The 16,907-nt window shown below is 43.6% G+C and overlaps 1 protein-coding gene across 1 annotated transcript; it reads right to left on the bottom strand.

The window, feature by feature from the left end:
* Positions 1–1,396: 1,396 nt before the first annotated feature.
* Positions 1,397–16,008, bottom strand: LRRC40 (leucine rich repeat containing 40). The gene is made up of 15 exons (XM_065737469.1): positions 15,852–16,008; positions 15,411–15,592; positions 14,820–14,893; positions 13,810–13,939; positions 13,318–13,441; positions 12,362–12,504; positions 11,453–11,625; positions 11,059–11,149; positions 9,879–9,924; positions 7,425–7,533; positions 6,510–6,617; positions 4,881–4,991; positions 3,926–4,003; positions 3,143–3,328; positions 1,397–1,541 (listed from the first exon to the last, which is right to left on the bottom strand). Exons 1-15 carry the CDS (start codon positions 15,994–15,996, stop codon positions 1,436–1,438), a joined length of 1,806 nt encoding a protein of 601 aa, XP_065593541.1. The 5' UTR covers positions 15,997–16,008; the 3' UTR covers positions 1,397–1,435.
* Positions 16,009–16,907: the final 899 nt, after the last annotated feature.

Below are 16,907 nucleotides of genomic sequence, written 5' to 3'. Positions count from 1 at the left end.
ACATTCCCACGCATTTTTAACGCTGCCCCGTTCCCCCCCATGCCCCCCAGCACCCACTGCTCTCTCACCCCACGTACCACCATAGGGTCCCCTGGGCCAGGCCTGCTGCTTTTCTTCTGGGTCACAGCCCCCTGCTGCTGCTGGAGGGGCAGCAGCCGTCATCCCTCTTGCTGAAAGGTGCTCGCTAAGCTCAAAGACCCTGAGGAAAAGGAAGAGCGTTTCCATGTTAGTTCTGGTCACATACAAAACTTGTGAAGGTCAACTTTAAGCCATATCACATCTTTGTGCATTACAGCAACAACAGGCGGAGGAAATGAAAATGCTTTCATTCCATACGTTTTACTTTACAAAACACACTGCATACCCACCTGGTGCCAGCTTGCCTTCACACGGAGTGAAGAATGAGGTATAGTTCTGTTCCTAAATGCAAAGATGTCTTAGAGTTTAAAGCTCTTTTCTAAAAGAACTCATTTCAGTTTGCAAAGTGAAGGGTTTGCAGTCAGTAATCACAGAGCCCAACCACAGCACCCACACAGCACCCACAGCAGAAGCACTCGGTGCGGTTTAAAAAAGCCAACAAACAGAAACCCTCAGCAGTGGGAATCCACGCTGTATCTGCTGCCATCCCACATCCTCCCGCCTGCAAGAAGCAATGGATCAGTCACAGAATCATCAAGCAGCTCTCCCTTCCATACTGTTAATGCCCACGCTGCGTTACTCCTATTAACTGAGATCATCTCCATGATGTTGAAGTGCATTCAAATAAAAGAATGTCTGTACGTTACTGGCTAAAAACTTCAATTAGAGCATAAAGATTTAGAAACAGAACATGTATCCAACAGCAAACATTTATTGTTTCAGTGCACTACCAACATCAGGCACGTTGGCTGCCGCTGACACGGGACATGCACACGGTCTGCAGGACGATTCACACCGTGCTCATCACGTTAAGGGTTCAGGCATTTTTCCACGTACAGACCAGCAACCAAAGCTTTGAGGCAGTGGTGAAGAGAGATCGAACACCCTACAGGAGATTATAAAACAGGTATACAAAAATCAAAAAGCTCATTTCCCCCTTCTGCTCGGTTACTTTGGTGCTTACAATTCTTAAAAAAAAAAAAAGGCTTAATTGTAGAAAAACACTGTCTGTATCACCAAACACAGCTTTCACCTGCATTGTTTCTTACAAAAAGTGTAAACATAGATTGTGGTACTCTGCAGCTCCTGAGACATGCAGCCTTGAGTGGAGAATATTTTGTTGGTGAAGAATTTCTTAACATGCAAACTAAGAATGCTATAATCAACGCCTTCTGGCCCACGCCAGACCAGCAGCTTACAACCAGCGAGGAAGGGATGTGCTGGGACACACAGTGCTGGGACACACAGTGCTGGGACACACAGGGTGACACTTCCAAGCAGGCAGGGAGGCAGCCCGTCACGCAGGGATCCGGCTCCTCAGGTACTCCAGCACTGCAGCTGTTCCTTTGGCCAGAACGGCTGCTCGGGGGGCACGGAACGGATTCCCTTCTAAGAGAAGTGTCCTGCAAAGACAGATGTGGAGTTATTTGTACACAGGCTTTTCCTTCTTGCAGCACATTCATACACAGCAAACAGAAGAATCTTTTGAAATACTTTAGTAAGACCTCTTTCGTTCTTCCAGAATAACTCCTGCTACCTTAATTCACGCTAATGTACCTTCTTCAGAGACATCTGCATTTTCATTTATGCCAATAGATCAGTGGTGCTATATTACTGTAGCTGCATGATACACACATACCCCACTTCCTAAGCAAGTCTCTGCCAAAACAGAGTGAGAAAAAGAACTTCTGAAATACATAAATTGCACAGTGAAAGGCAAAAACTGTTTCACTGCAACCTCCACTTTCCAGCTTGGCTGCCAGCTCACTTCACACACTAAGTGGCTGTGGAGGTTTTTGTGTGTGTGTTCAGGGGGGTTGTTTTATTTTGCATTTGTAAGACCAGCAAGAAAGTGCACTTCACAGGGGAAAACCACACTACCACATAACTCATTATTTCTGACAAGGCAGACTAGCTATGCTTAGCTGTCTTTGAGGTACGTCATGTAAGAATACTGACAGCCGCGTCTCTTCAGCAAGCATCGCTATTTGCAGAACACTCCCATCTCTTTTATAGCAGCCTGAGTCACGCACAGGTAAGGAGCCAAGCACACCCAGGCTGTGGCTCACCCACCTGGCCAGCAGGCTCTGCAGTAATACATACAGCCACCATAACTGTCTTAGACTTTAACATTTAAACACATCAACCAACAAAACCTTCTGATGTCATTTTGCATACTTCTTTTAGAAATCCTGGCATTTCCCTTCATTCTTCTACTTTCTCATCCACAGCCAGTATGCAATGAATGCATACAGCTGATGTTCCTACAGAGAGATGAGTGCTGCTGAGAACTCAGCAATGAGCATCAGACGTTTGATATATTCTCCAAATGCAGACTGCCACAAGATATGCATCAAATTCTGGTAATAAATACGCCTGAATTCATTTCATTTTATTTTTTAAGATCTCTGATGACTTGTCTTGTCTTCATTAATGAAAGCAGCCTCATCTTCAAATGTTACCACTTCTGTTCTTAGTTTTCTCCTGGCCTTTAAAATGGCCACTTTGAGCGTAAAACTTTAAACAATTTTAGTAATTTAAGTTGCTAACCTTCAGTTTTGGCAGAAGGCAGAAAAATGCTGCAGGAGGGGCAGTCCTAACACAAAGACAACTCTTACTGCAAAGAGCAACCAGCCAACTCAGGGGCTAGGCTAGGCAACAGAGACCTTCTGGAAAACCCAATCTAGAATCCACCAAATATCGATCCTTACAGTTAACCCTCACCTTCAGAAGCACTGAAACAAGTTTTTGGGCATCTGGTTTTCCAAACATGTTTCCACGTTACCCTGTCATTTTATTTTTAAACCCTGAAATAACTCCTCCAACTTTCTACAGTCTTGAGGAACTATGGAAGGAACTGCATTGCTTTTCAAACAGTAAGAGACCCATTTTGTGCACTGAGACCAAGAAGAAAGTTAGTGCCTTGCCCTCTGACAAAACATGCTCTGAAGAAACCAGGCAGAATGTGTTCTTATTAAACAAGTCACCACTTTAAAATACACACCTCAGGGTTTCACAGTTCCCAAGTTCTGGTGGCACCTGGAGAAGGTCATTATTCTGAAGGTCCAACGTCCCGAGCTTCTCCATCCCCTTCAGCTGCAGAGGGTCTATGGACCCCACCTGATTGTTACTGAGCAGGACGGTCTCCAGCGCGAGGATGCGGTAAAGGACACTGGGAAATACTTTAAATCTTCAGAAGGAAGAAATGGAAGTCAGAAACAGGGCAATCGATAAAACAAACAGCCTTTCAAATGAGACAGCATTTCAGCACTGTTTACTGCAAGTAAATATTTACACATGCTGCTGTTTAAACTGATTACCTCGTTATCTTGCACAAAGCAAAAAAGCTGGGTGAAATTTGCACAGTGAGTGCTCAGCACCTGAACAGAACTGCAGCCCAACACTGCCCATTTCAGCCCTGTGAATGGCAGCTTGTGTCACACAGAAAGGGACTGCTGTGTGAAGAAAGTCATTTCAGGACTGCTCAGGGACACCTCTCCCCTGCAATTTTTCCCATCACCTGGAACTGACATGGTGGGTGCTACAGGGCGTCCTCTTCTGTGATGTTGCTCTCAAGGCTGTTTAACCCCTTTTCTTAACCAGTTTCTACTGTCTCTCTCCAAAACTTGTGATAGAAAATTCCACAAATATACCACTGCATAAAGATGCACATTTTCTTCAACTGCTCTAATCTCACAGTTAGCTGAAGTCCCTTCTCGTTCTAATCTCACATTAACATTACACTGAATTCTTTTTATTATTACTAAAAAAAGAAGTAGTTGCTCACCTATTAAAGGACAGATTTATTACTTGCAGTTTCGTCAGTGCCTCCATCTCCTCAGGTAAAGACGTCAAAACATTATTCCTGTGTATCAAATTAAGACAAACAATAATCACCAACTTCTAAGATTTTAATTAAGAACCCACAATTAAAGAATACCCACGTTTACCAGTGCTAACATGCTCTTTTAAACCACTTCATAAAGGGACTGAGGCAGCAAACCAAGACTGTATTCCCATGTTTGCCAGTAAGGAAACATAAAGTCTGTTCTTTAAAGACTCCCAAACATTTCTAAGCACCTAACAGTTCCAGAAACGTGTCTGGTAGTTCAGCTATTTGGGTTCCAGAGGAAAGTTCATGAAACAGTCTGATGTTGGTGCCAAGGTCAACTGCTAAGATAACTCTAAATCCTTGAGCCTGATATCCATTGGCTTCAGCAAACTCATTTACAGCCACTGTTCCTGCAGCACTTCCCACAATGGGAAGCCATTCAGAAGCTTCTTACATACAGAGAAGATGGGTTTGTAAGGACAAACAAGGTATCCCTTGAGTGTGACATAAAGAGTCATTACAGGAATTATTTTCATTAAATGAAGCTCCAGTTCCAGGCAGAATACCAGAGTCGATACCTTCACTCTCATACTTCCCAGATATTACCCCAGAATTGTTTTCTGTTTTGTTTCTAAATATCTTAACATCTCTGAGAAGCTTTTACTGACTGAGATGAGAGTTTTCACCACAGTAAGCCTTAGAGCTCACCCATTTTTTTGAGTTCTTCTTTAACCAATGCCTAAATCTAGGCTGCTTGCTATTTGAGATCTGCAGGCCATTCAACTGGCAGGGAGCCCTTTTGGGAAATGAAACATTACCTCAGTGCTGCTATTGCACTGCAACAGATGGCTGGTTTAAAGAGGCATGAAAACGAGTCACTGGGAAAGGAAGTCCAACACTCATCACAAACCTGATATCCAAATGTGTCAATTTATGAAGCGTGCAGAGCTCCAAGGAAACAGAAGAGATTTTATTGAAGCCAAAGCTGACATCACAAACTGAGTCTTTCAGCTCCGTGATCCTGAAACCCAACATTGAATATACTTTTACTATGGAAGCTCACGTTTGCATACCAAGTTACTGAAAAACTGCTTTATTCTACAGGTCCACAGACTGAGGAGCTTCCAACGGTTCTTGACATTTCAGGAGCCATTTTGAGAGTGGAAACTCTACCTGGGAAAACTGCCTGTCCTGGAGTCCTACACTTCGTGTGAGAACAAAGCTCAGAATCACTTTCTTAAAGTTTGCAGAAGGATCAATCTTGTCTCACTGGTTAGGAGAGTGAGTTTTGCTAAGGCCCACTCGCTGAAATGCAATGACCATCACTGCCATCTCCTGTGAATGCCTCAACAAAAATACTATCCATCTTCTTCATGCAGTCAAACAGAAAGAGACTTATTTCTGTACCCTCTTTCGTTTCTGTTCCACACTTCTGCTATTATGAACTGCAGGACACAGCCTTCACTGCATCTTGTAAAAGGAATACAATACTAAGATTCTTTGATGTGAAGTACATAAAAACTCAAAGTTCGTTGCTGAATCTCTGTAACAGAACCTCTGTTGTAGAACAAAAGGCAATGAGACAAACTAAACATCCAACTCTCCGATCTGGATTGTCACTGTATTCCTTGGCACCTAGCAGTGCACACACATACCTACACCTTCCTCCCCTCTGTGCACAGGAGCCTCTAACAGAGCAAACAAGCATGGGTGGCTCAAGCATTCTTTCAGCAAATGGTACTGACAAGAGGTTTTCCTCTACGAGAGGCAGCACCTCGAGTCCTGAGGGCTGAAGGTTAATTGCTCAGCACATTTGTGTCCAAGAATTAAAATAAGCCACCCCACAGATACAGTGGTATTTCTGGAAATGGGCCTTCATGATGTAGGTGGGCTCTCAGCATGCAGTGAGCCTCCTCCCTGCACAACACCAGTGTTTGTTACCATGGCTGTCAACACAAAGATCTTCCTTGAGATAAAGTGCAAAAACATCCAGAGCTATGCAAAATGGCATGGAAACTGTTCAGGCTTCCTTAGGAAAAATAAAAGCTATCTGAAGAAAGTGAATCCTCAAACGACCTCTTCTCCAGTACAGAGCTATTGTTTCACAAGGTTTACACATGTATTATCTTCACGTGAGAGGACCACTTTGTAGAGAAAACAATACTAGACTGTAGTTAAGTACCCCACTTGATTATGATGAGAAGTCACACTGGAGTCTGCCCCTACTTATTCCAATACTGCTTAGCAGCACAGTACAAAAGACAACGTACAATGAAAGCACTGCTAAATACATCCAAGCTTCATTTTACTGAGATCTCCATGCAGATGAATGGACCCTCCTGCATGCCACTCACACTAAAAATGCCAGCACATTATTCAGCATCCCTTTTACATTCTCTGCATTTGTACACATACGGAGGAAAAAGAGTAAATATCCTTGATTAGAAAAAAAAACCCAAACAATACCAAACCCAACACAAGATGCTGAGAAACAAAAGAGAAAATAAAAGCAGCACGTAAAGAAGTCCTACAGATGTACCTCGGAGGAATGGCAGTCAGCTGATTTTTGCTGAAGTTGACACTGGTGACAGGAGTGCTTCTGACTGCGTTGAACACGTCGTCAGGAATCACAGCCACCTGCTTCTCACTGCACAATGAGAAGCATTTAGCTGAGTAATATGAAAAGTTAATCATCTCCTATTTATTAACAGTCACCTCTGAGAAAATGATGAGCAGCAGAACAGATACATACCTATCTACAAACTGAAGTCCTGGAAGGACTGTTAATGAAAAAGATAACTGATCACCATTTTGCACGTCACCTGGGCAATAGTACTGCTTCACCCTGACAGCCTGATCTGTTACCTGGCTTAAGAACTTTCAGTAAGAGCTGAATGAGGTCACTACTTCAGCACACATGCCATAGATTGGGCCAGAAACTGCAGCAGATGGGTGTTCAACTCATTCCTCCCTCAGTTCAGAAAATATCCCTCCCACAGTGATGTGCAGCTCATGTAAGTACTGAACCTTCTCAAGGTTTACAGTGACTGAAGCCATCCCAACCCTTTCACTACAGCCATGTCCTTTCTGCATCCCAGCTCTTTGCAGGACCGTGCACTTTATTTGGCAATTCTTAGCAAGAATGGTTTTCTGACCCTTTCCTAACCTAATAAGTTAAATTGTTAATTTAAGAACGAACTAAAAATACAATTCCTAAGATGTTTTTATTGATGCTAACTAAGGAAGTGCAAAAAAAAAAAAAAAAAAAGCACTTGAAAGGAATCATTATTTCAGTGAGTTAAAAGGAGTGGTACTGTAAACATACAACATTAGAAAAAAAAAAAAGGTGAGCTGCAATTCAAATCAAGTTAAGATCTGAATCAAGTTAATAAAAAAAAATTACAGGGAAGTTTTCTTCCAGCTTTAGAAACAGGCACTCTTTCAAAACACATACCTATATTCCAGTAATTTGAGTGTAGCTATGGCATGCATGTTAATCCTTGACTCGCTTGGGAGAGTCATGGCTGTCACAGGAGGCTCTTCATTTGGGCTGGTTTTGTCATCTGGAAGTAACACAACAGTCACACACCACAGGCTGCACTCAGATGTGCTCTGAACAACTCAGGTGGAGAGCTGTAGTGTCCCTCGTCACCTGTGGTCTCCCATTTTAACTCTGCCTGTCTCCGAGATTGATTGCATACAACCAGATTCATATTATGAAAGGATCTTTCTAACAAGGGTCTTTGTAGTTTGGGATTTGGGTTGTTCATGGGTTGGCATCTTTTATTTGTTCACTTTTTAGCAGAGGCAGGGGGAAGAGTTGAGTTGGATTTTGATAAAAATAGGTGACACATCAGTGCAGCAGTCATGCTAACTGCTACGTTGGGCAGTCACCTCCAAAGGGCAGGGAGGCAGTGACAGGCAGGTAAGAAGGGCACAAAGTGATCCAGGTCACCTATCTCCAGATCAGCTAACCCAACCACAGTTACAGTTAGAACATTAATATTTATAAAGACCTTCATAATACTCTCTTTTGTCTTTGCAGAGTTCCTTCTGATTACTCTCTCCAACCCATATGAAGAACTTGTTGGCTGCTCTGAATAGCTAAGAAATGAAAACCTCGTTGTGCACATCCAGGCTGTGGCAATATCCCTGAGGAGCTCACGGGCCCTTCAGCAGGGTGAAGCTCAGCTAGAAGCCCAAACACACGAAAAATTAACTGCCACTAAAAGAAGCCAACAAAACTGCAAGAAATTCAGCAGCATTCCTGATCTGAAGCCTACCAACCCTTGTACCTTTGTCCAACTAGTAATTCTTTCATTAAGGAAGACCCCTGAGGTTGGAGGCACTATTCAGCTTAAGCCTCTACGTGAACAGGTCCGTTGCTGCTCCTGGATTAGCACCCTCTTAAATGCTCAAACAGCTCCAGTAACACCACAAACACTAAAATCCATGCAAGACTTCAGCTTATTTTATCACACCCAATTATAAAAACTATCACTATTAGCAGATGAGCATTTGAGTATGTACTCAAGCATCCAATTCATTCTTGCAAAGTTAACAGTACATCAGATTTGCATGGAATTGGACATTTCGAGGCAGTTTTACACACTGCAGTGATCTAATTAATGCTGCCATCCTCTGGCAGATGGAGAGAAAGCCCACTCAAGCCACACATATCATTCTCAATATAATTTTCCTATGTGTAGCATCAAGGCCCCCTCTAAATTAAGAGCTTAAGCCTTTTTTGCCACTTAAGTGCAGAATAGTTATTTCCATGCTATATATTTAACACGACCAGTGAACTCGGTCCTCTTTCCTATTTCATCTCTTAAAATTTAAGAAAAGCAAAGATTTCTAAAGGTGAAAGAAAATCCTGTCTTGAAAAGCTTTCCTCTCCTCCACACGCAAGTTGCTCAGATTTTGACCCTCAGTTTCTTACATAATCAAAAAATCAAACTTCGTTTACAAAATATGGAATGAAGTTAAAAACAAAGAAGGAAAAAAAACCACAACAAAAGAAAACCAACCAAATGAAAATGATCTCACTGAATGAGGGGAGGAAGCACTAACCCAGAAAGCGACCTGTGTGCACACCAGCAACTTGTGGCCCCTTCTTGTAAAAGGAATACAGAAGTATTGCATCCACACAAATAGCAAGGTGCTCTTTAACTCACCCAGTTACATCCAAAAGGGGATTCTGCAAAGACGTGCAGCAGTTTGGGTCAGAGAATTAATCTTGAGATGTTTCACCTGATTCATGCTTGGTGACTTTTCAATTACTTCCATAGGGAAGGGTGGGATCAAGACTTCAGTCACAGAGGGATGAATAGGCCAGGATTTGAATTCTGTTTAAAATAAGCTATTACTTTCTCCCCCAGGATTTTTTATATTCTTAGACAGCTACATGGAGGAGTTCATGGCACCACCACGGCCTTGAGGCTGCCTTCCTCATGCCTGATTTCTGGGAACTGCAGGACTGTACTGCCCATACATGGCATGAGTGAATGATACACATTACCTTTGCTAAATCTCACCTACACTTCTACACTGTGACAAAGCCAACAGGCAGTCAGCAAGCTGTACATGAGGAATTTCTTATGGAGATTTCCCATGATGTGCAAGCAGGAAAAACAAAAAAAAAACAAAAAACAAAAACAAAACCCAACAACCCAAAATACACAAGGGACCAGGGAAAAACACTTAACTGCTTTTCTAAGTGATGACACTCCATAAAGAACTCTATATTATCCAACAGAGTAGGAAGAAGAACAGAACAGAAATATAAAAGCAAACTGTTGAGTAAAGAAACCTACCACTGCAGGATAACTGGAGGAAAGTGAGTTCTAGTTTATCTTAATTTCTTAGAAAGGTTCTCTTTAAGATGCAACTCAATAAAGCAACATACCTTGGATTCTGCTTCGCAGGTATTTCAGCAGTTCCTGGGTGCCTTTCTTTTATGAAAAGAAAGAAAGAAAGAACAAAATGTCCATCAGCATTTACCAGTATTTACACAGCTGCTCTGACAATGACAAATGACACATTCAGTCACACAGATGGAGCTCGGAGCACAGCTGGTTATAAAAGCTACCTAGCAGTTTCTGTAGAAAAACCCTATCTGCAACAGCTGATGTCCTTGTTTCTTTAGATTTCTGTGCATTTCTTCCAGCTGAAAACTCCCAGCCCCATGCTACCACCTTAGGCTCCACATTTTTAGCTTTTCATCTAAGAGTTCTTTGGCCAGCTCCAAGAGCAAGGAAGAACTGTTCAAATGAACTCATCCTTCTCTAAAAAGCTCCAGCACAATTACACTTGAAGAAGAAATGTACTATTTGTCATGGGAATTGACAGTTTGGTGTTCTGGATTCTCCTAAAATGTTACTGGCAGTCCTCTCACAGCAATTTCTACTGCTCAAACACAGTTACTAAATGCATGACCTCTGAGTAATTATACATAACCTCACCCAGCCCATTTGTTTTAGGATAAAACTAGGATTTCCTTACAGTACCGCACGTTTCTCCTTGATGCTTAGAACAAGAGACTGAACTAAAGCAGTGACTGTGAGCATAAACTTAAGCATAAAACTCTGTACACGATATTGCCATTGCTCAAAACACATCTGTCAGCAAACACTCGTTGGGAATTGAATCCTAGATTTTTAATTCAGGCAGGTAGGAAATGAAAAACAAAAATCCATGCTCGTCTAGGAAAACCTTCACATAAAGTACTTGCCTAGCACTGCAATGAGCTGCAACCTGCAGCAGGGTGAGGCAGCAGACAGCTGCTCTATCCTTCTTCCCCCAGACATCTACTGCTGCATTTGTAATACATATTACAACATCAGTAGCAAATCAGAAACAGGTCTCGTGAAGCAATGACCTGCTTTATCCCACAGTCCTCACCACATCATGCATTGCATCAGAACCCCATGGGAACAGCAACCAAAGTCACACAAACAGAAGCGATGGACTCAAGTTGAACAGGCTACTTCAAATTGTGGTGTTTTCTAACTGCACTTTGCCTACACCGTTTGGGTAACAGATGTCTGCAACATCACCAGCTTTCATTACTATCTAAACGTGCTTACCTGCAGGAGGTCTCTTCGAATGGTTCTCAAAGGATTTCCTTCTAATGCCAGGAATTTCAACTGAGGAAGGTTCCCCAGTGTGTAGGGCAATCTGCAAATGGAAACAATCCATTTCAGCTCAGAACTGCTTCAATACCAACCCCAAGCACCAGCAGTTGTTTGCCAGATGGCCTGGTATTCTGAAGCTCAACTTCTAACAAAAAGATACAGAATATATCACATTTAAGAAAGGCATACTGCAACTGCAACGTTTACAAAACACAGAAAGAGATCCCTCATTTTACAGTCCAGGCCCTTTTTTAATTACTAAAATGCATCATTTATAGAATCAGCCATCTATAGATGCCACGAGGAAGGCTTTGTCACAGACACATGCTTTTTTTTTTTTTATTACCTACTGATATCATTGTTGGCAAGGTCAAGTCGCTCCAACTTCTGAAGTAGAGTGATTTCATCAGGAATTGATTTTATCTTGTTGTCTCTAAGTTCCAACACAGAGAGGGAATTCAGATGCTTAAGATTTTCTGCATTTAATATCTCAATCTGATTTTCACCAGCATGTAATTCCTATGGAGACAAAAATCGCCCACAGTTATGAATGGTTCTTCAAACCAAAGAGAGGCATTTGCTGCTGGATGTGCTATGTAGATACAGAACTTCACATACCAGCAGGAATTGGGGTAGAAAACACTAGAATAGCTTAAGACCTTAAGTGCCAAGTTCAGATCTATGCCAAACTACAGTATCTACATTCTGTGATGGATTTGGTTATTGATTACAAACCCAGTGACATAAACATTCAATTGGCCTAATCGATTGCTATGCCACGAGTAACACATCTCTGACACCCTCAGACAGGCAGTTTGCAATTGTAAACATAAGGAAAATTAAGGCCACGTGACATACGAAGGCTGTGCTTCTTTTGAATGCACTATTTCTCCATAGTTACAAAGAAAAACAGGAGTGAACAAAGTAACTGTATGTTTACTCATAAAAAGTTCTTAGAGATAAAAACAGCCATTGCAGGCAATATTACACAAATATTTGAGTCACACTTCTCCTTAAATGCTTTCTTTTTTATTTTCCAAATCTGAATACTGCTGGAAGTTTGTCCTCTAAATGCTGTTAAGATAGATGCACGTGGACAGTAAGTGCAAATGAGTATGTATTAAAAAGACTTCTACACACAGATTTGCTAACTTCTGATCACAGCAACTCACGATAACTTGTATTTGAGCTAACAATCATTATCCTACAAGCTTATTGCAAACACATTTACAAAACCCCAACTATTCAACCTTACCTTCAGTAATTTACATGAAGGAAATTCTGGCAAGGAATGCAATTTATTCTTCCTCAGATACAGCAGTTCCAAAGAAGCCATACTTGCCAATTCAGAAGGTACAGTTTCCAGGTAGTTTTTGGAACAATCCAGTTGTCTTAAGCCTACAGAATAACAAAACCAAAAAAAAAGTTTTCTGCAAAAGTATTGAAACCCTGTTTTTTTTTTACTGTAAGCATTAAGTCAAATCTGAACTTTGGAAGAAATCATATCAGTTAGCATCAGCACTGCTGAAAAGCAAGACTTGTTTTTCATTTCTTCTTCACAAGACATTCTGGAAGGCCTTCACTGACACTGCCAAACACCGGCTCCTGTTTGGAGTCAAGGACTGCAGGTAACAGGAAAGGTTAGGTCTAATCTCATAGGCCATCTCAGGAAGACCTGAAGATAATTTCTGTAGCACTTAGAAAAGCAGGCAGTCTACCACCTGCTCCTACAGATCTGCCACAGCTATCAGAATACGTGTTGGAATCGAAGTGAACATCAGCAAGCTTGGTATTACAGCAACAGTTAACTTCTATCACTGACCACTTCATGCTGTCCCTCTTTCCAGTGAATTCAACTAGCTCTTATTTAAACTTCATTTTCCACTCAAAATACACACTAAGCTCTCGTCAAAGTGCTCACCACAGTTCTAAGGCCAATAGCCTCACTGCAGAAGAGTAACCCTTACACTTCTCTAGTAGTTCCCCGAGTGTCTGTCGAGTAACATGAACTACAGGAGGACTCAGGTTTCATACAATGGAGCTGCAGTAGCTTTTTTTGGTTGTTTTAAATAATTCTAAGCAAGTCCTCTTGAGAACACTTTTAATTCTTCAGAACCTACTTTCTTAACCTGGAATAACACACAACGTATTTCTGAATGTAACTACAGAACTGGCTGCCTGACATTCAACAATCAGGGGAAACAAACTTACTTTTCATTGCACTGATATCTGCAGGCAGGTTCTTGAGTTGATTACAAGCCAAATCAAGTCGCACCAAGTTAATGAGCAAAGCAAAACTCGTCGGAATGTCTGTAAGATGATTGTTGGACAGATCCTGAGGAGTGAAGAAACAAAGAAAAAGAGGTTATAAATGGAGACATTTAAAATATCCCACGGGTACGCTGCTGCAAAGTTAATTACTGGCAGAATATTCAAACTAGATTGCTGACATCTTCAGGATTTCCCTGTTAGAAATGTGAACGGAAAAGATAAGTCTCCCATGACAAACAGATCACAATGGACTTGATTTTTCTTAAAACATTTGGAAAATCCAAATCAAAACTCGGTCACAAGCTAATACACAAAATCATAACAGCTGATAAGCTCCATTCATAAAGTTCTAAGACTTTTTTTTTAAATTAGCAGTAGGAAAACATAGATTGATGTTTCTGAACAAGTATTTTTCAAAAAGTTGTAATTTACCAGTTCTTCTAAACTGACAAGCTGTCCAAATCCTTCCGGCAGGTGGCTCAGCTGGTTGTGTTGAAGAAGAAGGCTCTTCAAATGTGACAACTGCATCAGCTCTTCTGGGATACTCTTCAGTTTGTTGTGGCTAGCATTAAATGTGTCAAACAGAGGGAAGTCATTATTGCTAAGAAGTTTGAAGAATGTAACCACATATAGAAACTTCTGCTACACACTATGCTGTTCAAACCAGGGTTACAACGTGTACAACCATTCCAGACACAAACTCTTCAGACCCCAGAGCAAGTACAAAGCACATCCAGCATCAGATGCACCTGATACCCTGCTGCTGGCAGAGAACTGCTCATTACGTCTGCAAAACGTTTACACGTCACAGCACGCATGCAGGAATGCTGTTCAGGACACCATCACCATTAAGAAAATCTCCCTCTTACAACTACAGCCCTCTGTAACGCCTTAGTTTCCTAAGAGGAAATGAGTTGCTCTCTTAAAGAATACTTTTCATTCACATCTGAATCCATAATATTCCAGCTGCATCTACTACTTGTGATACAGTTCACAGACAAAAAAGAAACACGCTCTCTCCTCATGCACAAACTTCTAACATTACAACTGTAAACAGAACAGTATGAAAATTACAGCCTGAACGATATCTATAGCTATTTCCAATGTATATTATTCATGAAGAAAAAGCATTTTTATTCCTTTAAAACAAAACTTCCATGCTGAAGCTAACGAACATTGACACTGCTTTTGTGTGAGCATTCAAAATATTGGTATTCAGCTTAAACAAGACTGGGACTTTGGAGTGTTAGTCAAAATTATACTGACAAACCTAAGACCCTCAGTTTTAGTCTAAAACACAATTCTGAATACATAAGTGTTCTCTATTTAAAAAAAAACAACAACAAATAACAGAAATTAATTTTTGTAAGAATGAAATTTGTTTTACTACTATCTCTCCTTCGCACCCTGAAAAATCAATGCCCTGATTTTGTAACAAGTACCTGACATCGAGTTTCTGAAGATTTTCTAATTGTCCTAAAGCAGAAGGAAGAGATGTCAACTGATTATCACGTACCTGGAAAATAAAAGTTTAGGAATGCTTACTGAGTTGCACCTCGTACACTTTCTTCCACCCACTCCACAACAAACCGAGCAGAACTAATGCACACAATAATTCTGAGCATTAGCAACACCTGAATTTGTTCTTCAGTGCCCTTCAGTCCACTACCAACACCTGTGCACGTTCCTCAGTACCAACAGCAGAACTGCAACTGCCGATCTAGTGAGGTTCTAGTTGAGAGCAAGCACCGAGAGAGAAAATCATTTGATATTTAGTGTGCAGAAGCATGTTAAAGGCGGCTGCATCCAGCAGCAGTTCTTTCAGTGCCCATGATAAAACTCCCCAGATCTCTCTGCACAACACTTCTCACTACCTGATATAAACCAGTGCACCAACAGGGAGAGAGCAGTCCTTGATAACGCCTCCTCTACACATCCACCGCTGCAGAAAACGGAAAACAAGGATCTAAAACTATGCTGCCCCACGCCCTACAGCGAGACCGACCTTACTGTAACGGGATCTCGGTACGTACATCAAGAACGGTGAGCGCGGGCAGCAGCCTGACGTCCTCGGACAGACATCGCAGCTGGTTGGAGGCCAGGATCAGCTTGGTCAGGTCCGTCTGCTCCCACCAGCGGTCCGCAGCACCGAAGGAGAGGTTCTGGTGGGCCTCCTCCGGGGTGTCCAGGTTGATCCGCCACACGTGCTGGGGCACTGCAAGCCAAAGCACAGGGCTCAGCTTCACGCTCACATCGCCGGCATCTCAGCGGCTTGCAGACACACACACACAGGCACTTTCACACAGACGCTTCCCCCAAGCTGGCAATTCTATGTCAACACAGCAACAGCAAAAACAAAGAAAGCGAAGAGCACCGAGCCCGCGGAGCTACCGCCGAGCGGCCGCAGCCGGGGCAGGGAGGGCAGCGCGGCGCCGAGTGCAGCCCCGCCCGCAGCACGGGCTGCCCGCGCTCACCGTCGCCGAGGCCGCGGCCCGCCAGGTTGAGCTGCGCGCTCTTCCGGGCCGCCCGGATCAGGCCCTGCGGCACTGCGGGGCTCTGCTCCTCCGCCGCCCGCCTGAAGCCGGCGCGGGGATCCCGCGCTCTCCGCGCCGCCGCCATCCCGCGCCCGGCCGTCACGGCACCGCCCCGTGCGGAGCGGGCGGGGCTCTGCTGCGGGGCGGCGGTGCCCGGAGCTCGCTGGTGGAGCTCCGCGTGGGGCACGGCCCGCCCGCCGCCGCCATTTCCCGTCCGGAGCGGCCGCGCCAAATGGTGTCGCGGCGGCGGATGGGGGCAGAGCCCATCCCGGGAGGCCGAGCGGAGCAGAGGACGTGGGGACGCACCGTCGCTCCGTGAGAGGAGTCAACGCGGAGAAGCCATAAGACGATAGATGGCTCGGGTTGGAAGCGACCCCGGGTCATCGAGTGTCGACCCCCTGCCCCGGGCAAGGCTGCCAGCCTGCAGATCTGCCACTAGAGCAGGCTGCGCGGGGCCCCATCCAACCTGGTCCTCAACACCTGCAGGGATGGCGCACCCCAGCTCCCCGGCAGCCTGTGCCAGCAGCTCACCGCTTTCCATGAACTTCTCTGACATCCCATCTAAATCTTCCCTCCGTAAGCTTAGCATTTTAAACATACGCATAAGGGATAGCAAATAAAAAGGCAATTTTACTTAAACTTGTTTGTTTCCCCTCTTCCCTTAGCCCAGAGCTTGAATTCCGTCTGCTTCCCAGCAGTTAGCAGGAGCGGGCAGCCCAGGCATTGCCACCAGAGAGGAATCAGATGGGGTTTAACAAAAGCAAGAGTAGAGTCTTGCACCCAGGGAGCGAAAACTGCATGCACCCGCTGCAGGGAGCTGCTCCGGCACGGGGTATCTCAGTGATCTCTACAGGTCCCCGGTGTGTTCACACCCCCCATCCCGAGGCTGAGTTGGGGCGAAGGCCCTGAAGTGCGTCATTGTCCGAAGTTCTGTCATCAGCCTGGTTCTGTCTGCGGTGCCATGCGGGATGGGAGAAAGGCCGTGCCTCTCCTGTC

The sequence above is a fragment of the Cyrtonyx montezumae genome, unplaced genomic scaffold (assembly GCF_038088225.1).
Source record: "Cyrtonyx montezumae isolate F1298 unplaced genomic scaffold, pur_monq_1.0 scaffold_1, whole genome shotgun sequence".
Classification (NCBI taxonomy): domain Eukaryota; kingdom Metazoa; phylum Chordata; class Aves; order Galliformes; family Odontophoridae; genus Cyrtonyx; species Cyrtonyx montezumae.
Note: the sequence above shows the minus strand (reverse complement) of the source record. Positions and strands in the feature narration are given on the sequence as shown.

Excerpts from the sequence above, each read along its gene's own strand:
- LRRC40 (XM_065737469.1), bottom strand. The coding sequence starts at position 15,996 with ATGGCGGCGGCGCGGAGAGCGCGGGATCCCCGCGCCGGCTTCAGGCGG. Across the intron at positions 13,442-13,809 it reads TTGTCAGTTTAGAAGAACTG|GATCTGTCCAACAATCATCT; the intron begins GTAAATTACAAC and ends TTCACTCCTCAG. Across the intron at positions 6,618-7,424 it reads CTCAAATTACTGGAATATAG|TGAGAAGCAGGTGGCTGTGA; the intron begins GTATGTGTTTTG and ends CTCATTGTGCAG.